The sequence below is a fragment of the Narcine bancroftii genome, chromosome 3 (genome assembly GCF_036971445.1).
Source record: "Narcine bancroftii isolate sNarBan1 chromosome 3, sNarBan1.hap1, whole genome shotgun sequence".
NCBI lineage: Eukaryota > Metazoa > Chordata > Chondrichthyes > Torpediniformes > Narcinidae > Narcine > Narcine bancroftii.
This window is the reverse complement of record NC_091471.1, coordinates 159006298-159026052: the sequence shown is the minus strand read 5'-3', so window position 1 is coordinate 159026052 and position 19755 is coordinate 159006298. Positions and strand designations below refer to the sequence as shown.

The 19755-nt window shown below is 45.9% G+C and overlaps 1 protein-coding gene across 2 annotated transcripts in view; it reads right to left on the bottom strand.

Moving 5' to 3' along the window:
• Window positions 1–13412, bottom strand: part of LOC138757769 (uncharacterized protein C4orf54 homolog) — a 32231-nt gene extending 18819 nt beyond the window's left edge. The window contains exons 1-2 of one of the 2 annotated variants that reach the window (XM_069925615.1): window positions 9315–13412; window positions 1788–1873 (exon numbers count right to left, since the gene is read on the bottom strand). In XM_069925615.1, coding sequence (XP_069781716.1) covers window positions 9336–13340 — 4005 coding nt within the window. In that variant the 5' untranslated portion in view covers window positions 13341–13412 and the 3' untranslated portion in view covers window positions 1788–1873; window positions 9315–9335. Of the gene's footprint in view, window positions 1–1787; window positions 1874–9314 lie in introns of those variants that run through there. The other variant, XM_069925614.1, reaches the window with a different exon arrangement.
• Between the last annotated feature and the right edge of the window lie 6343 nt (window positions 13413–19755).

Below are 19755 nucleotides of genomic sequence, written 5' to 3'. Positions count from 1 at the left end.
ATCTTAACTGAAAGAAATCCTGCTGACAAACCAATTTAATCGATGTTGACTTCAGCTCCAACAACACTGGAAGCTCAATATCTTTGTGGGCAAAGCAGTACATTTGATTAGCACCATCCACCACTCTACCTATCTATTCAGTCTATTACAAGACATTGCAGCTGCAGTGTACAACATCTACGGAAATGCATGCAGTAACTCACCTAAACTACCTCAAAAGCACCAAAAGGACAAAGGCAGCAGATGCATGGAAACATCCTCCCCACCAACCCCTTTTCAGGTTCTTCGTTGAGTCTCACACCATCCTGATCTGAAAATATATTGCCAATCCATAATACTCCAGCGAGACACTTCCAGCTCTGACCTTTTCAGCTTAACCCAGTCTCAGCAGTTGATTGGGGCTGATCCTCATTCCTACTTCCCATCTGCAACCCTGAATGATCTAATTATGCAAATGGGGTCTTTCTGCTCTGCATTTGCCTCTACACAGCTGAATTTCAGATTTCCAGAACTTCTAGGAATGGCCTTATAACATCTATCAAACCAGTTCTATCATTTGTTTTATTACTTCTTTACTTAGATGAAACTGAGCCATCATTTACTACCCACACCTGCTTACCTTTGAGATGGTAGGGATGAGATGCCTTGAACTGCAGTCTTTCTGGTGAAGAGCTAATAGGACGTGGGTTTTGGAATTTAGACCCAATTACAATGGACATCCAATTATGTAATGAAAAAGTGGGAAAGATCTTTCAAGAAGAATGGCCTCCAGTAGCTAAAAGACCAGACAACTCACAAAAAAAATTATTATCATTTCCTTGCCTAGAAGAAGTCCATTCAGTTGAATGGTCTGCTTCAATGCAGTAAATACTCTGTGATTCACACACAGTGATCAACAACTTTATTTCAAATGTCAACAACTGGATACTTGGCACATATTCTAATGGACATGATATCCAAAAGGGCAAATAGGTTGGAGTTATTTACAGCAACTCAACTATCCTATATACGATTTCCCTTTAGATTATGTACAATAAACTCACTGCCTTAAATTACACAAAATCAAAACACACGGTGATAGAGTTGTTGGAGCTCCACGAGCGAGCAATGTTTTTGACATTAATACAAACTGAACTACCCCATGCAAGCTAAGAAATACATCAAAGTTATACCAATTTATTTTGACGAAAGTAGCTTTGAAAGGTCCAAACTTCAAATGGCACTGCTCAAACTAACAGTTTTAAAAAAAGAAAAATAACAGGACAGTGAGCTGGACATTGGAGCTGGACACAGATAAGTTACTGTCAAAGAGCAAATCTCAGCTGTTCACTGACTTTTGATCTTAAACTTATGTCCAGAAATTCATCCTGGTCAGTGTGCTATATGGAAGTCCCAGTGCATTGTACTCTTCCTCTCAAATACACCATGACATGATTACAATGTGCATTTATTGAACTTCTAGGCCAAAAAACAACTGCAAGCCACTCATCTGTAACATATTAACTCCTATTGCCTAAGCTCTTTGTTTATTAAGCAATTATTAGGCTTTGCTGGTTTACAGTTATTCACAATGCAACCAATGAACAAATGCTTGCAAAATAGCATCATAATTGATCTCATGACCCATCAGAACACCTCACAGGTTTGCCCTTTAGTAAAAATGTATTGTTTCTATGTAGCTGCCATGCTTGCCCATTTTCTAATATCTTTCTGCCCCCAAACCACACATTTCACATACAATGATACAGTACAGAAACACAAAACAATGCAAGAAATACAGTAGCACTCCTTGGTATTCGGCACCTATGGGGATTGGTAGATGCTGGATAAGTGCTTTTTCCGGTTGGTTGAGACTTGCTCTTACAATGCCTAACTAATACACAAGAAAAAAAACAGTTTAAAAGACAAAAGACAAAAATACTATACTGTTCTTACATTGAACAAACTTCACTTGCGTAAAAATATAAATCTTAAAGTACTGAACTTTATTTTCAGTCACATTCTTTGAAAAGAATTTAACCATCACTCAATCTGCAGGTTCCTCCTCCTCCTCCATGGAGTCACCCGAAAGATGAACAACAATAATATCATAGATAATTAACAGCCCCCCCCCCAACAAAGTTCACAGATAAAGCCCCTGAATGGGGCAACTCTTGCTAAGCAGAGAATAAGGAGACAGTTTAAGAGAGTCACCCCAACAGCGAGTGGCATCAACCAGCTCTTCATCCTGGGCGATGTCATTGCTGTTTCACACAACTTTATTCAAACAGCAGCTACGAGCAAAGCACGACCAAGGCAATCCTCTGGCCAAATATTTGCTCCCATCTTCACCAAAGTTTTTATGTGTTACTTCAGAGGAAATTTACTTTTACAATTTTCAACATATTTTTATTCATTATTTTATTCTCATTTATTTTAATTTTAAAATGTATTTTTCTCGATTTTTTTTGCCAGTTGCTTAAGGCTGCTGATTTACTTAAATTACTGATAACAGGGGTTTTACTGTAGAAGGAAGTGGTCATTCATCCCTTCAACCACCTGTCATTCTTTACAGATCATAGCTGATCTTCTAGCTGATCTACCTTGCTCGATTTTCTTTCATTATCCTCATAATCATCTATCCCTGCAGCATCAAGAAACTTATAGATCTCTACTTTGAATGAACACAATTGAACACAGAGGTTCACCAGTGTCCGAGTTCAGAAATATCTCCTTATCTCCATCAAAAAGGCCAAACTCTTAATCGGAAACTGTGCCCCTGAACCTTGTCTCCTCAGCAAAGGCAAAACTCCTCCAGCATCGAGCCTATCAATCCTTTTAAGAATGCTGTAGCCCATATTTACAAACTGTTGGTATTAAAATTTAAATGAATCTCGAACATACCCTCTCTTATAGGTCTCTATAAATATTTATATGTTTAAAAGGATTAGAAAATGAAGCATTTCTATTGTGGTTTTCTTGACCCTCTTTTTTTTCTTCTTTTTTTAGTGGGGGGGGGGGGGAAGAGGAGTGGGAAGGGATTTATAGGAGGTTTTACTTTCTTTTTCATAAAATACCACGTATTTGGATTAAGTTTGAAATATTGTGATGTTTGCTAAGTGGTTTTATATTAAATAATGTAAATTTAAAAAGAAGAATGCAATAAGTTTAAATCAGATATCCTCTCATTCTTCTAAATTTTACAGAATATGGTACCTTCTATCCTAAGTACCAGACCAACGAATTTTATTGCATTCTCTTTAAAAGGATTTAAATAAATGAGATCAAAACTGTATACGTATTATTCTGAGGGGATGGTTTCACCAAGGCTCTATACAATTACTGAGCCTTGGTGATACCATCCCTGCATTCCTCTTCTCATAATGAAGCTTTACATACCATTTACCCCCACGCCCCACCATCCCCCCTGCCCTGCTGGACTTGCATTGAGTATATTCAAGCACATTTAGCCACCATTGAACATCAATACTACCATATTTCACACTATTTAGCAAATATTCTGGTTTTCTGTTTTGTGCACCCTCACCCTGCTTGTCCATATCTCATTGACACCCCTTTATATTCTCCTGCACACTCACAATCCCATATAATCAGCAAACATTAACGCGAACGTGTCGATGTGCCTGTTCTTCTCATTTCACTCCCTCAGCATAATTTTGCATTCCTTTCTATCACATGTTCATAGCTAGTTCTGCTTAAAGGCACATGCTCCTTTATCCCAGTTATTTTATTGGATAATAAATTTTATGTTTTTCCTGCCCCATGAGAGAGATATCTTTGCTAAATTGAAAATTGGATTTGTTACCACCTTATTTTAATGATCTTCTGGTTTTAAATGCTCCCACAAGAGGGAAAAATCTTCTTATTTCTCCCTTATCAAGTCTTCTATTAATTTTGAAGATTTAATATTCTGATAGTTCATCAATTAAAACATTTCTCTCTCCACAGATGCTACCTGATCAGCTGAGTGTTTCCAGCATTTAATGTTTTTATTTCAGATTTCCAGTATTTGTAGATTTTTGCTTTCCTATCAATGGAATATTAGATTATTTTCTTTAAAATTTCCTGGATTGAAATCAAGAAATCAGTTTGCCTTTTAAATCTGGGCTCTTCCCACCCAAGACCTTTCGGAGCTGGGTAGAATTTTAAAACAGGGACTATGTAAGTTTTGGTTAAGAATAAGAAGGCTGAAAGATCAAAAGCACCAAATTGGAATTAAGATGTAAAACTGCCAAGAGCTGATCAGGATCTAATCAACTTGCTCCTGATTTCTTTTTGTCTGACTACATTGATCTGAATGCCAAGATCTTATACACCAAGATCCATCAGTATTTCATTTCTAATTTTACCATCTTAACTCTATTTTTTTTGCCATATTTCTCATTCAAAAAATGCATTACACTGTAAATGAACAACTTACATAAAAAGCAATTCAAATATAATGAAATTTTTTTTTAAATCCATTATCCAGCATCTAATTATTGGGAAATGCTAAAGGTCTGGATCTGGGTCACTCATAATGAGGAATTTAAGCTTGGGGTGCAGAGATGAGCAGAATGTGGCAGGAGCTGGGGTGGGGGTGGGGGGGCTAGTCTAGAGTTCAACTGTGGCCTGACTATACAGCCAACGTCAGGATTGAGATCTGGAATAACAAGGGTCAGAAGTGCAGGAACGTCTGTAACTGAAGCCATGGTCCAGAGTGCTTGTTTTGTTCCTGCTCACTGGAATATTTGTTATACTATAAAAGCATGTAAAAATCATATTGAAATGTGTTTGGTATCAGTTGATCTATCATCTAGTTATTCCAAAAAAAACCAATAGTCCACCAAAGTCCCAAATATGTCAGATCATCAGAATGTTACTGAATATTTGACATCAAGTCATATAAAGTTAAATCAGGAATGTTTACTAAAGGTTTAGACAAATACTCTTTGGAAATAAAGAGTATTCCAATGGCATTCCAATAATTGTGGTGTGAAAATACAATGGGTAAGAATTGAAGGAGTGCAGAGATCTAGCAGGCAGTGAAGATGACCTACGGATAGATGTTAAAATTCTCAAAGATCTTTCTTTGGCTTGGCTTCGCAGACGAAGATTTATGGAGGGGTAATGTCCACGTCAGCTGCAGGCTCGTTTGTGGCTGACAAGTCCGATGCGGGACAGGCAGACACGGTTGCAGCGGTTGCAAGGGAAAATTGGTTGGTTAGGGTTGGGTTTTTCCTCCTTTGTCTTTTACACTACATTTAAAATCACCAATGCCTGAAGAGGGCGCACAAAATCAGTGAACCGGTGCGGACTTGAAAGGCCAACATGGCCTGTTTCCGCTCCGTAAATGGTTATATGGTTAAAGAGATGCTGGATGTTGGCAAAACAAGTTTAGAGAGAAGGTTGTAGACAAAGTGTTCATGGAGCAGTAGACGCTGGGTCAGAATACATAGCTGTGCTGGAAAATAATACTGGATGCCAACCCAGGTAGAAGCAGCAGAGTTTTGGAAAAGTCTGAGTTGGGTTAGTACAAGGTGGTGGTCTGTGATGTTACAGAAATCGTGCCTTCTGGTTCTTGACCTCAGCCAGGGAAAACAGCCTGCCTGCATCCAGTCTATTTATTGAACCCAGTACAAAATGTTCCAAGTTTTGATTAAATCTTTTTTCATTTTTCTAAACATCAAAGAATACAGGTATTGTTTAACCATGGGACCAATCTGGTGAATTTTCATACACTCCCTTGGTGGCAACTATATCCAAACTGAACACAAAGGCCCAAGTGTGATCTCATCAGTGCCACCCACAATTCCAGTAAGCCATTTATCGGGTCAGATATAGCAATGAGCTCTCTGAACCCTTCTCCATTAACAATGGCGTGAGGCAAGGCTGTGTTCTCGCACCAACCCTCTTTTCAATCTTCTTCAGCATGATGCTAAACCAAGCCATGAAAGACCTCAACAATGAAGACGCTGTTTACATCCAGTACCGCACGGATGGCAGTCTCTTCAATCTGAGGCGCCTGCAAGCTCACACCAAGACACAAGAGAAACTTGTCCGTGAACTACTCTTTGCAGACGATGCTGCTTTAGTTGCCCATTCTGAGCCAGCTCTTCAGCGCTTGACATCCTGTTTTGCGGAAACTGCCAAAATGTTTGGCCTGGAAGTCAGCCTGAAGAAAACGGAGGTCCTCCATCAGCCAGCTCCCCACCATGACTACCAGCCCCCCCACATCTCCATCGGGCATACAAAACTCAAAACGGTCAACCAGTTTACCTACATCGGCTGCACCATTTCATCGGATGCAAGGATCGACAACGAGATAGACAACAGACTCGCCAAGGCAAATAGCGCCTTTGGAAGACAACACAAAAGAGTCTGGAAAAACAACCAACTGAAAAACCTCACAAAGATAAGCGTATACAGAGCCGTTGTCATACCCACACTCCTGTTCGGCTCCGAATCATGGGTCCTCTACCGGCATCACCTACGGCTCCTAGAACGCTTCCACCAGCGTTGTCTCCGCTCCATCCTCAACATTCATTGGAGCGCCTTCATCCCTAACATTGAAGTACTCGAGATGGCAGAGGCCGACAGCATCGAGTCCATGCTGCTGAAGAACCAGCTGCGCTGGGTGGGTCACGTCTCCAGAATGGAGGACCATCGCCTTCCCAAGATCGTGTTATATGGCGAGCTCTCCACTGGCCACCGTGACAGAGGTGCACCAAAGAAGAGGTACAAGGGCTGCTTAAAGAAATCTCTTGGTGCCTGCCACATTGACCACCGCCAGTGGGCTGATATCGCCTCCAACCGTGCATCTTGGCGCCTCACAGTTCGGCGGGCAGCAACCTCCTTTGAAGAAGACCGCAGAGCCCACCTCACTGACAAAAGACAGGAGGAAATACCCAACACCCAACCCCAACCAACCTATTTTCCCCTGCAACTGCTGCAACCATGTCTGCCTGTCCCGCATCGGACTTGTCAGCCACAATCGAGCCTGCAGCTGACATGGACATTTACCCCCTCCATAAATCTTCGTCCGCGAAGCCAAGCCAAAGAAAGAAGTCAAATCCTTTCACAAGAAAAGCCATTATCCCATTTGCCTTTCTTGTAGCTTGCTTTACCTGCATGTTTCCTTCAATAACTAGAATACACTAACACCTAGGTCCTTTTGAACATGCTTTTCTATTGGGTGCAAAATACATAACTTTATATTTCCTACCATGTATTCCATCTCACTAAGCTTGAGTATTTCACCTTGAATTCTCCTCACAATCATCCCTGGTTTGCATAGGTGATCTTTCGCTGTCGCTGCATTTTCTTTACTATCCCCAACATAAAGGATAACACTGACTGAAGCTATCTTTAGAGCCAAGGGATTAGTTTATGCATTGGTACTGGTTCCAAATTTTAGGGCACACTGTCTTTGTCCTAAATGGGTGTCTCTTGCCAGTTTATATGTTCAGCCTTGTGCCAATTTTAAAACAGGCTATTTCTAAGGTGTGAAACTGTTGCTCTGGAACAGTTCTCCACTTGAAGAGCATGGGAAATTAGTTGGGTCATACCCATCAGAACCAGAAGGGGTGAAGAGAAAAAAAACAAAGGCATGCAAGTAGTCAAAAGAGAAAAGCACTTGCACCTCTCAGGAGCCGTTGGTGTGCATAGCTTTCCTGTTGTTCTTACGGGTTCCACAACAATAAAACATATTTCTGGCTCCTTCTGGCAATGGCCTCCCCCCCTAAAGGGACAAATCAACTCCTTAACATCTACACCTTAAAGTTACAATTCACCAGAGCTAAAATGCAGGTGCATTGGCCATTCATGTTTCGACCTCATCCAAGGTGACAGCAACAAACACCTTTGCATAAACAGCATTTTTGGATTGTTAGTGCCTGTTATTAAGCTGCTTGAGAACTGACAACATTTATACAGAAATGTCTTTTAGGTAAGGTAAGGCTATTCTACATCTGAGCAAAGAAGTAAAATTCAATGGCTAGGTCTGAAATTCCTAGCAGAACAAACAAATGGCAAAATGCAAGGTCATATTTCCACCCCTAGTTGGTGAGAGTATACTTGTGTACAGTTCTGTTCACCCAGCTATTGGAAAGATGTAACTGAGCTGGAAAGGATGCAGAAAAGATTCATGAGGATGTTACCAGGACTGGAGGGGTTGGTTACAAAGCAAGAATGAATCAGCTGGGCCATTTTTCTCTGGAATACAGGAGGCTGAAGGACATTCTGTGAAGGACCTCCTCATTATAAAATTATGAGAGGACTAAGTAAGTCTAGTAAGTCTTTTTAATAGTGAAATAGATTCTAGACAGCATGGGTTTAAGGTGCGAGGGAAAGATTTAAAAGGGAGCTGAAGGGCACGTTTCTCCACACAGAGTGTGGAGAGTATGTGGAATAAGCTTTCAGAGAAAGTGTTCAGGCCGGGGCAATTATAACACTTGAAAGACACTTGGACAGGAACATGGATAGGGAAGGTTTTGAGGGATGGGGACCAAATACAGCTTAGGAAAATAGTCAGCAAGGGCAAGTTGGGCCAAAGGGCCTCTTCCTATGCTAAAAAGAAATGATTTTAAGACATTAGCCAAGGGTTATTAAAATTCTCATTTTTTGAGAACGTCATTCTATTTATATATTTATTTGATTTGACTGGGAAAGGAACTATTTCTTGTAGAGAAGGGGCAAAGGCTTTAAAATCAGAGACTGACTCTTCTGAATCATGTCAGCAAGTGCTCCCTTTGACAGCTGACAAGACCTAACAATGATGGCAATGCAAGGGTACCAGCACACTATAGGAAAGCACTCACTTCTGAACTGCACTTACATCAAGAGATCTCAGTGGCCTCCCATGTCCTTCCCAGATGCTGCCCTTTGACATCAAACAAGAACACAAGGTCAGTTTCTACCAATTCTGTTGACCATTAATTCTAGATGTCTTCCATTGTCTTTAAAATCTCAATCTATTGGACTGACATTCTGACTAGATGAGGAAAACTTTATTCATATTTTAAATATTGCAAGACCAACGTTGTTGCCTATAGTGACTGTCACAAACTCAAGTTCCTAGTTACTTGATAGAACTGTTCACCACCTTAGGATTTGTGGTGGGTTAAGTTTGGGACCACATAATCAAGAGTGCTATTCTCCCCACTTCAGATCTCCTGCTACAGGGATCTTACTCAATAATTTTTGTTACAAGACTTGCAATTACATTGGTAACACTCCTAGGATACGTCTGTTGATTTCTGCAGTGCTGTTTAATTTGAAATTGCTGTTAAGAGACGTGCGCCAATCCCAACAGCTCCTCACATCTGGCTACTTACATTTGGTGGGGGAAAGAGTTCTCATCTGTGCTCGACCACAAAACTCATGGTAGTTCCATCGAAGGAGGGCGGCGCGATGATGCGAGGTCCCTGCTGGGATGAAATGCTGATGACAGGTTTTCCATCCGACAGTTCTTTGCAGCCCCTGCTTGTTGTCTGGCTGCCGGGCAGGGTTTTACCGGTGGGGAAGTAATAGGGACTCTCCTGGTACTGGGGCTCGGGCTGTAGCCTTGGTGCTCTGCTGCCTTTCTGGGTCTCGCTGCATTCCGTGTCGGGGGCGGATGGCAGGGCAGGCAGAACCGTCGGTTGCGGCAGGAAGCCGGGGTAAATCATGAAGGTGGGTCCATAGGTGCCGGGGCTGAGAGCCATGGGCGACATTGGCATTGGGGCTACTGGTTGTTGAGGCATTGGGATGTCGACGTATTGCCCGGTCTCCGGATCGTAGAGCCGCCTGCGAGCGGGCTGCACCGGCAGGTCCACCAGGTAATACTGGCCGGTGGCGGGATCCAGCAACATCCTCCGCTGGGGCTGGGGCACCGGGAAACAAGGTACCGAGGTGCCGTCCATGAGAACCGGCGGCACTGGTTGGACCTTGCCCGGACTGAGCGGCTCCAGCGCGGGTGGAGTAAGACGGATGAAATGAGCGTGCTGTTGCTGGTAGACGGCGGGTGGCGATGGCTCACGGGGCGCGGTCGGGGGCTTCTTCACCGGGATGGTCAGGTAGTTCTCGTGCTCGGGCGGCGGCAGCTTTTCCTGCGATCCCGCCGCGGCGCCCGGTTGGCCGAGCTTCTCGCTCTCCTCCGCCCCTTGGCGTGGCTGAGCCCGGGACGGGCGGAGATCGGGCGGTGGCGGCGACCCGACGCCCACCTGGCCGCCCACCGTCGGCTTGGCGCCCTGGAGCAAAGGCTGAGGGGCGACCGGCGCCACGGCGAAGAGTTGCGGGACGGCCGCTCTCACGCCGCCGCTCGCAGGCTTGGGCAGGGCGCGGGCTTGGCTCCGGGCGGCGGCCGGGGGTTTTGCGGGAAGCTGCTCCTGCTCGGCCCCGCCGGGAGGGGCGTCAGAGTCCGAGGCCTCCTGGCTGGCGATCAGCGACAGCACGTGGCTTCCTGCCAGAGGCCCCGGGCCCGGGCCACTCTTGCGCCTCCACTCGTTGTGGTCGAACACGTACAGTTGCTCCATGCTCCTCACCGCCGCCGTCAGCTTCTCCAGCGCCAGCTGACTGCTGCTCGCAGCCGGAGGACTGCCGCCTGCCTGCCCCGGGCCCCTGGCACCGACCCCGGGAGGGCCGCCGCCCGTCGCCTCCTTGAGCGGGACGCGACCCGATGTCCTGTGAACGAAGGCCGAGCCGTTCTTCATGGCCGCCGGGCTGCTGCCGTCCTCCGGCCCTTCCTTCCGACTGACCGCCTGGCACTTGATGACGATGGGCAGCGGGGCGCCGCTGCCTCGCGGTTGCTCCGCCGCCGGATCCACGCCCGGCCCGCCACCGTCCAGCGTCGACACGTGGTAGGAGCTCTTCACCAGCTTCCTCACGTCCCGCACTTGGTGAATCGGCGCCTGCAGCTTGTGCATGGTGTCCCGGACGTCGCGGACAGTGAAGGGGGGCGCGCGCGCGCGCGCGTCCTCGGAGCGCGTCCCCTCCGCTCGGGGCGCTGGGCCCCTGGCGTCACTTGCTGCTTTGCCCAGGCTGCTGGCGCCTCCGGCGAGGTTGGGAGTCAGCAGCTTGGCAATGCTGAACGGGCTCTGCCTCCCGCCCTTCGCCTCCCCGAGCCGGATTCTAATCTCCGCGCCGCCGTCCGCTGGCCTCTGCTGACCCTCCGCCGAGGTGTACGTGACATTCACAGCTGGCTGCTTTCTGCCGGGCGCCTTCTGAATGCTGGGCACGAACAGATGAGACATCTTGGTCTCTTTGCAGAGTGGGTGTCCGCCAATTTCGGCTCGGACGCGCTGCGCCGGCTTGCTCTCCCGTGTTGGCGCTGGCGGCTCGCTGTCCTTCCAGGACCTGAAGGCGCTCTGTTGACTGCGGTGCAGAGTGCTCTTGCAACCATCGCCGGAATCGCCCGTGGCCGGCCGGGTTTCGCAAGGGGCGGCCTCGCCGGTCGCTTCCACGGGGAGCGGGGAAATTTCCGAGCTTCCGCCGTTGGAATTGTGTTCAACATCACGCGAAGGCGGAGGCGCTTTCGGAAGTTCGGCGGCGGCCGGGCTAGTCGGCCCGGCGAAGGAGGTGTCGGTGATTTCCCCACGCTCCATCTTGAGCTCCTGCTCGAATTGCATTTTCTTCCCGATGACATTTTGCAAGAGATTGGAGGCGAATTTGGATTTCTTCTGCGCGCCATCCATTGCCTCAGCCGGCTTGCTGCTCTCCCTGCTGCTCTCGACCCCCTCCTCCCCCAGCGCGGACTCGGTAACCTCATCGGTGCAACGCAATCCGACCACACCTCCGGCCAAGTGCACTCGCCTTTCGCCCTCTCTCCTGGCCGGGCCCTGCTCCTTGACATCGTATCTAAAGTTTAAGGTCTCGGTTAAAGTTATAACCTTGGATCCGATCTGTTCATATTTCCCAGACAGATGGAGTTGCCTTTTGGACGTTGACTGATCCGCCGGGGTTTCTTGCTTCTCGTTAGCGGTGACTGCAACGCCCGGTACCGGGAGGTGCACGGTTTCCGAACCGGTGGCACGTTGCTCTCTGCCACCTTGCGCTGTGTCCAAGTTTGCGCCTTTGCTCGGAAATCCCACCCGCCCTCTCTTGCCCGTTGTTATACTGCGAGACTTGAGGTCAATATAAGTGGCGCAGCGGTTGAGTGCGGTGTTCTCATCTGACAAGTCGGTGGATGTCCTGTAACCGGCGCTGAAAGTATCGAGATATTCGTCACCGGCGCAGGCGAGGCTGCGGAAAGTCCGAGCCGTCAAAGAGCGCACTTCCTTGTCGGCGTCGTCCAGCTCGCTGACAGCACTGGAGGTTCCGCTGGAATTTCCAAAGGTCTTCCAATTGGATTTAGCCCCAGTCTTGGCTGGGGCATTGGAGCAAGAATGTGCATCCTTGACAAGATCTCCCGCTGCCTGGGTTTGAGTTCTATGCTGGTTCCCCGGCCCCAGGGCGAGGGATTCCTTTCCCTTTTCCTGGGTGCCATTTCCTTCGCTTACGGACTGCGAGTCCGTTTGAATGGATACCTGAAGCCGGTCGCCACAACTTGCATCCTCAGTCCGTTTCTCCAACGCACTGGCGCTGCGAGCGCCCTTAACTGGCAGGCCGGGGGAGACCGCGCCTGTGGCTGGCGGATCTTCGGCGTGACTTGTTGCGCCCAGAGGCGTCCGGGAACTGGCCTCCGATTCCTCGCTCTCCAAAGAGCTGCTCTCTCTGCATGAACTGCAGGCGCTGCTCTCCTCCGTGTCCCAGCCCTCCCCGAGCTCGCATTCGCCATCGTGATCCAGTTCATAGAGTTGAATCTCGTGAGTGGTAATGTAATGGGCTTCGTCGCTGCCGCCCGGCTGCGGCCGATCCCACAGCAACGCGCTGGAGCTGGAACTCTCATCGCCCAAGTTCAAGGCCGGCTCCTTACGCAGCGCTGGCGAATCCAAGCAAGAGCGTAAATCACCAGCGCAATCTTCCATTCCCGTACCGCCGTTACTCGGCGGCGATTCAGCACACTCGCTGTAACTCTCGTAGAAATCCGAGTAGCCGGCAGCAGTGTCGTAACCCGAATGGTCGCTCTCGTCCGCCTGAGTTTCCTCTGCGTCAGCGCAGCTCCGTCCAGAAGGACTCTGGCCCTTCTTCACCATGCTGTCCCCTTCTCCCTTCTCCCCGGGCACCGAGCCCCCTCTTCCGTTCTCCGTACATTTACGTCGCGCCTCCGCCTCTCCGCCGGCGAGAGACCCTCGCCGTAGCATTGACTCGCCGCCGCAAATCGGGCTAAAACGGGGGGGCAGTGGAGCTCCGGGTGCCCGGGGCAAAATCTGGCCGGTGCCAAGGCCCGCGCCATTCACAGTAGCGCTCCGAGCCGCCGCCAGCGACAAGTGGAGACGAAGCATTAAGCAACGACGGGCTGCAGTGTCCCAACAGTCAGGTCACCGCTCAGACATTTGGTCAAATGTCTCCACTCCCTGAGCCGACTTCGCAGTGAGCACAGAACTTCCTGCGGGGGATGGAAGCAGAGTTTAATAACTGGCATGTACGCGTTGGCAAACACCAAATCGCCTGCTGAGCCTGTTAATTTCACGTCGAAGTATACATGTATTATTCATGAACTTTCTAAAGAAAATTAACCGTTTAAACATTTCTGCATAATTATGAAAAAGAAAGTTTTGCCCTTTACAACTCCCCTCAGCGCAGGTTGGCCTCTGATAGGGGAGAAGGGGGAAATTGCACAGCAGGTAGACGGCCCGAATGGCCTTCTGTCCCGTGGTCCTGCATCCAAATTTGGAGCCGTTGCTCCATGTGTTCATATTTTGGACAGACGCATAAATGGAATGTGATGACAATGTGGAGCTCGTTCCTTGCTTGCCCCCCCCACCCGGCGCTCTTTTTAATTTCTCTTTCTCCCCCCCCCCCCCCGCCCCCTCCTTTGCAAATCGAGTCTCGCTGACGCGTTGGTCCGATGCAGATTCGTCTGAACGCATCGGAGAATCCCGGGAACCTGATTCCTGAGATTTTACTGCAACTTTGGTTTTCCCGGCACTTTTGAAGGGACCAATCCCGCGCAGGAGCGTCTCAAAAACCTTGGCACCGACCGAATGAGGGATGTAAGAGAAGAGGCCTTTCCACAAATTAAAACAATTTTGGTTGCCACTTTTAAAACATGAGTCGTGTTGATTGTCACCACGTCAAGTTTTGGTTGTATATTGTCAGAGCTCAATAATATGTGGTTTGTAGAATGTATCGATGTAAAAATGTAAGTTCAGTGTATCCGATTGCATATACAATTTAAATCCCACGAACAAATTAAAGCCCTCAGTGTAAATCCCTAATTTGAACTCCAATTAATATTTAATTGTCTGCAGCAAGAGATGATTTTACCTTTGATTAATAATGGCAACGGAATGCCATTCTGTATACCTATCAATCAGATACATGTGATACAATTCAGAGATACACACCATGGCTGATCGAGGGGAAAACTCACGGTGCCAATCCTGAATGTCGTTCGCTGGTGGATGGGCGTGAATCCATCTCCGGCTGATGGAGGCTGAGGCAGGCGTCAAGTCCGTTGTACTTGGAGTTTCGCTTGGTTTTTGTTCGCGGCGATTCATTGAACAGTCTCACTGGGTCAGAACTATAACTATTCATAGGCTATGCGTCAGTTATTCCCATTGAATAAAGTACTATTTTAAACTAACCATTACACTCGCTCATTGTGAGAATAAGATAGGGAGGGGTCGGGAGGGCTCGAGCCAATGGGGAGCTGGAAGTCACAGATCAAGCCAGTGACTTTCAATGAAGATGTCTGAAACCTCGCAGCAATATCCACTGGCGAAAAGTATTTGGCTAATCTCTGAAATTGGCAGCCTTGCCTTCCTCTCCTGGCGGTGGACACCCCGATGTGCATTTAAACCATCGACATGAGGTTGATGTCTGCTCGCTGATAGATTCCGGGGAAAGCACAGCCGACTTTCCCGTCCAGCAGTGCATCTTCACCAATGGAAATGCGTCCAGAGCCTTCTTTTACGGGTCGAGATCATGAGCTGCCAGAGGAGCTCAGCCGGTCGGGTAGCATCGCTGGAGGGAGGCTTAACGTCGAGACACCATGCTTCAGAAGAACCGTCAACTCTCCATTTCCCTTCACAGCTACTGGCTGACCCTTGAGTTCCTCCAGCAGTTCGGTTTTCGTTTTCTCTAGATTTCAGCATCTGCAGTCCCTTGTGTCGCTGTCCCTTTCTTGAAATTAGTTCGGGTATTAATGCTGGGCAGAGGACCATGACCGAATTCACTTCTTCAAAAAATAGGGCCTTGGGATCATGGAGGGGGGGGGGAGGGGGGAAGAATAATTTCAGTGCAGCTATTCTCATCTGAACAAATACACTTTCATCGTCATCTCTAAACACCCCCCCCCCCCCCCACACACACACACACAGAGTACTACAAGGGACCATAAGGACAGGTTTGCAGGTTACCACAATCTGCACCCTTTGCATGTGTCAGAAAGGATTTGCCCATTGAGGTAGAGGTGACACTGTGAAACTAAATTTTAAAGTCATGTGTAAACTGTTCATTTTTTACTTAATTAAACATTGATAAAGCATCTATTTTGTGCAATGTAACCAAACCCTTAGTCTGTAGTCCCTCAGGAGTTTGCAGAGGTTTGATATGACATCAGAAACCTTGGCAAACTGCTACAGATGTGTAGTGGAAAGTGTGCTGACTGGCTGCATCATGGCCTGATGTGGGCAGAAAGCCTTGAAAAAGGTATGGATACAGCCCAGTACATCACAGACAGAACTCTCTTTCACCATCAAGAAAATCTACATGGAGAGCAGCAGCAATCATCAAAGATCCACACCACCCAGCTGTTCTCACTGCTACCATTAGGAAAGAGGTACAGATGCCACAAGACTTGTACCATCAGATTCAGGAACAGTTGCTACCCCTCCACCAACAGACTCTGAACTCATTTAAGTTTGCACATTATTGCTGAATATTTTTTTCTGTATTTGCACAGTTAGTTTGTTTACATTTCCTTCTTTTGTTCTATCTCTTTCTTGAGTTTATTGATTAGTAGAAATTCTTCCTGGTCCACAGGAAAAAGAATCTCAGGGTTGCATGTGATGTCATGTATGCACTCTGAAAATAAACTTGAACTTTGAAGATCAAAATTCCATTTATTGTCATGTACACAAAATATACAAAAAAATCCCTTCCTTTGCCTTGTAAAGACATATAAATAAGTGCCACTAATCCAGCGCCACTGAAGTGAAGAGTAGCAAAAGAAAGTCCCTTCAGAGAATTGAGGGCCATGGATCTTGCCACCTCCTCCTATGTCACTGCATCCTGCATCCCTGTAACCTCAAAAGTCACAGCATCCTGCCTGTTCCTGCAGTGAACTCAAGCTCCAGACGTCCGAGTCTCCATCCTCAGTCCCTGATTGTGAACCCTCAATATTATTAGGAAGCTGTAAGAGACCAAGGCCCTTCAAGAGCCCTGCTCATGATTGGCACACTCACAGATACCGGTCTTGATAACTGCTTCCCCAAGTCAGTCACCAACGGCCTGGTGTGAGCCCTTCAGGTGCAAAGCTCTGCACTGGTCCACTGCTATGATCTCCTCCCCTGTAGCGTCCCGTCCCTGGCTTGACCTTCTCTGGGGTGGGGTGATGTTTTCCCACTCTGATGCCCTGTTCCAGTCCACTGCTCCCTGGAACCCACAATTCCTGATGTCTGGTCTGCTGAATTTGGGTGCCACCAACTTGAGCACTGAGCTCTGTGAAAATTCACCATTGTTGATGGTAGTAAGGCCACATTGAAAGTAAATATCCAGAAAGCTATCACTGCTCATACAACTAACTTTAGTTCAGAGCAGTAATTAAATATATGCATTCTGATTTATAGTACAATATATGGCGCATCTTAATCACACTAATTTTATCTTTCTAAACTTATGCAGTTGTCCTCAGATATTGGAGAACATGACACTTTGGAAGTCAACAAATCTGAGGTCATTTTTCGGCCACTAGGTGATGTAATTTAAGAATTAACTACATAATTTCCCCAAATAGATAAATTAGAAATAATTTAATGGGGTTTGAAGATCAGTTTTATGAGGAATAAAGACTGTCAGGTGCCAAGAATACACCACGTTCATTTACATCAGTAAAATCACCAAGAGCCAGTGTTAAACAAGTGAAGTGATTTCTTCGTTAGCAATACATGCATTTGCAGACACATAATCATCATACCAGATTAAAAATAAGGACTGTAGTTATGAGGGAGAAATCTGACCTGGACGCATCTGCTTTAACTGTGCACTCCCTTCTCAGTATCACTGGATGTGGATTGCAAGTTAGCTGGGGGTTTTTATTGCTTGGTGGATGATGGGTTAGCGACAAGGCTGGCAACAGGTGTGCTTTATACAAGCTGAATCTTCCCACCAGCAACCAGTATTTCAGTGCCCCAAATATATAATGACATCAAAATAGAACACAACAAAAATGTTCCATCAGTTTAATGGAAACTTGGGATGGGATGGGGAGGAAGAGTTGTGGGGAAATGCGGTGGGGGAGAGAGAAAGGGAGAGAGGGGGCGAGGCAGGGTATCAGGTAAAGAAGAAGGTAAGGGGAAGTAGGTACGTGGTAAGTGAAGGTAGAGAAGTGTAGGAAGGAGTTTGAGAAGTGATGCATAGTATTGAGCACAAAAGGCCAAGCGGTGGATTCTTTCAAAACCAATAATTTTTTAAAAAGGCTTCCAAATGACAAAAATAGAATACATTGGAAAATTAAACCTATAGATGCTCAAAATCTGAAATAAAAGGAACCTTAAAATGCTGAAGATTCTCCATGATTCAGAGAGCATCAGTGAAGAGAGAAATAGTTAAAGTTTCGATTTAAGACTCTTTATCAGAATGGGAAATTGGGAAAACCAGTTCATATCAACCCACAAAGAGTCAAGAGAAGGTGAATAAAGAGAGCATCTCTGATAGGATGGGGGCCAAGGATATATATATATTTTTTTAAATTTTTTATTTTTCACACCATAAATCACATTAGCCATGATACACACTTTTTCCTTTTCGCACATATACAGTGACATTTTCTCCCCCCCCCCCCCCCTCCTCCCAAACCCCTCCCCCTCCCATCCATTTAAGGTATACAATCTCTTTCTCTTTCTTTTTTCTTCTTTGGCTTGGCTTCACGGACGAAGATTTATGGAGGGGGTAAAAGTCCATGTCAGCTGCAGGCTCGTTTGTGGCTGACAAGTCCGATGCGGGACAGGCAGACACGGTTGCAGCGGCTGCAGGGGAAAATTGGTTGGTTGGGGTTGGGTGTTGGGTTTTTCCTCCTTTGCCTTTTGTCAGTGAGGTGGGCTCTGCGGTCTTCTTCAAAGGAGGTTGCTGCCCGCCAAACTGTGAGGCGCCAAGATGCACGGTTTGAGGCGATATCAGCCCACTGGCGGTGGTCAATGTGGCAGGCACCAAGAGATTTCTTTAGGCAGTCCTTGTACCTTTTCTTTGGTGCACCTCTGTCACGGTGGCCAGTGGAGAGCTCGCCATATAACACGATCTTGGGAAGGCGATGGTCCTCCATTCTGGAGACGTGACCCACCCAGCACAGCTGGATCTTCAGTTTTTTAAAATTTTTTATTTTTCACACCATAAATCACATTAGCCATGATACACACTTTTTCCTTTTCACACATATACAGTGACATTTTCTCCCCCCCACTCCCTCCTCCCAACCCACACCCCCCCCCCCACGCCCCCCTCCCATCCATTTAAGGTATACAATCTAGGATACATTAAACCAGTCAGATAATGTTGTCACTCAACAAAAATACACCAGAAATTGTACTGAGTCCATTCTTTTCTTTCCTTCTCCTTCCATCAACTTAGGTAATGATTGTCCCCGGTAGGTTTTCGCTATTGTATTTAATGTAAGGCTCCCATATTTGTTCGAATATTTCAATATTATTTCTTAAACTATATGTTATTTTTTCTAATGGAATACATTTATTTATTTCTATATACCATTGTTGTATTTTCAAATTATCTTCCAATTTCCAGGTTGACATAATACATTTTTTTACGACGGCTAGAGCTATCTTAACAAATCTTTTTTGTGCATCCTCCAAATCAATTCCAAATTCTTTGTTTTTTATGTTACTTAGAAGAAAGATCTCTGGATTCTTTGGTATATTGTTTTCTGTTATTTTATTTAATATCTGATTGAGATCTTCCCAAAATTTTTCTACTTTCTCACATGTCCAGATTGCATGAATTGTTGTTCCCATTTCTTTTTTACATCGAAAACATCTATCAGATATTGTTGTGTCCCATTTATTTAACTTTTGAGGTGTAATGTATAGTCTGTGTATCCAGTTATATTGTATCATACGTAGCCTCGTATTTATTGTATTTCTCATCGTTCCAGAACATAATTTCTCCCATGTTTCCTTTTTTATCTTTATATTTAAATCTTGTTCTCATTTTTGTTTAGTTTTACCATTTGTTTCCTCATTCTCCTTTTCTTGCAGTTTAATATACATATTTGTTATAAATCTTTTGATTATCATTGTATCTGTAATCACATATTCAAGGTTACTTGCCTCTGGCAAACTCAAACTGCTTCCTAATTTATCCTTCAAGTAGGATCTCAATTGGTAATATGCCAGCGCTGTATCTTGAGTTATATTGTACTTATCTTTCATTTGTTCAAAGGATAAGAATCTATTTCCTGAAAAACAATTTTCTATTCTTTTAATCCCTTTTTTTTCCCATTCTCTAAAGGAAAGGTTATCTATT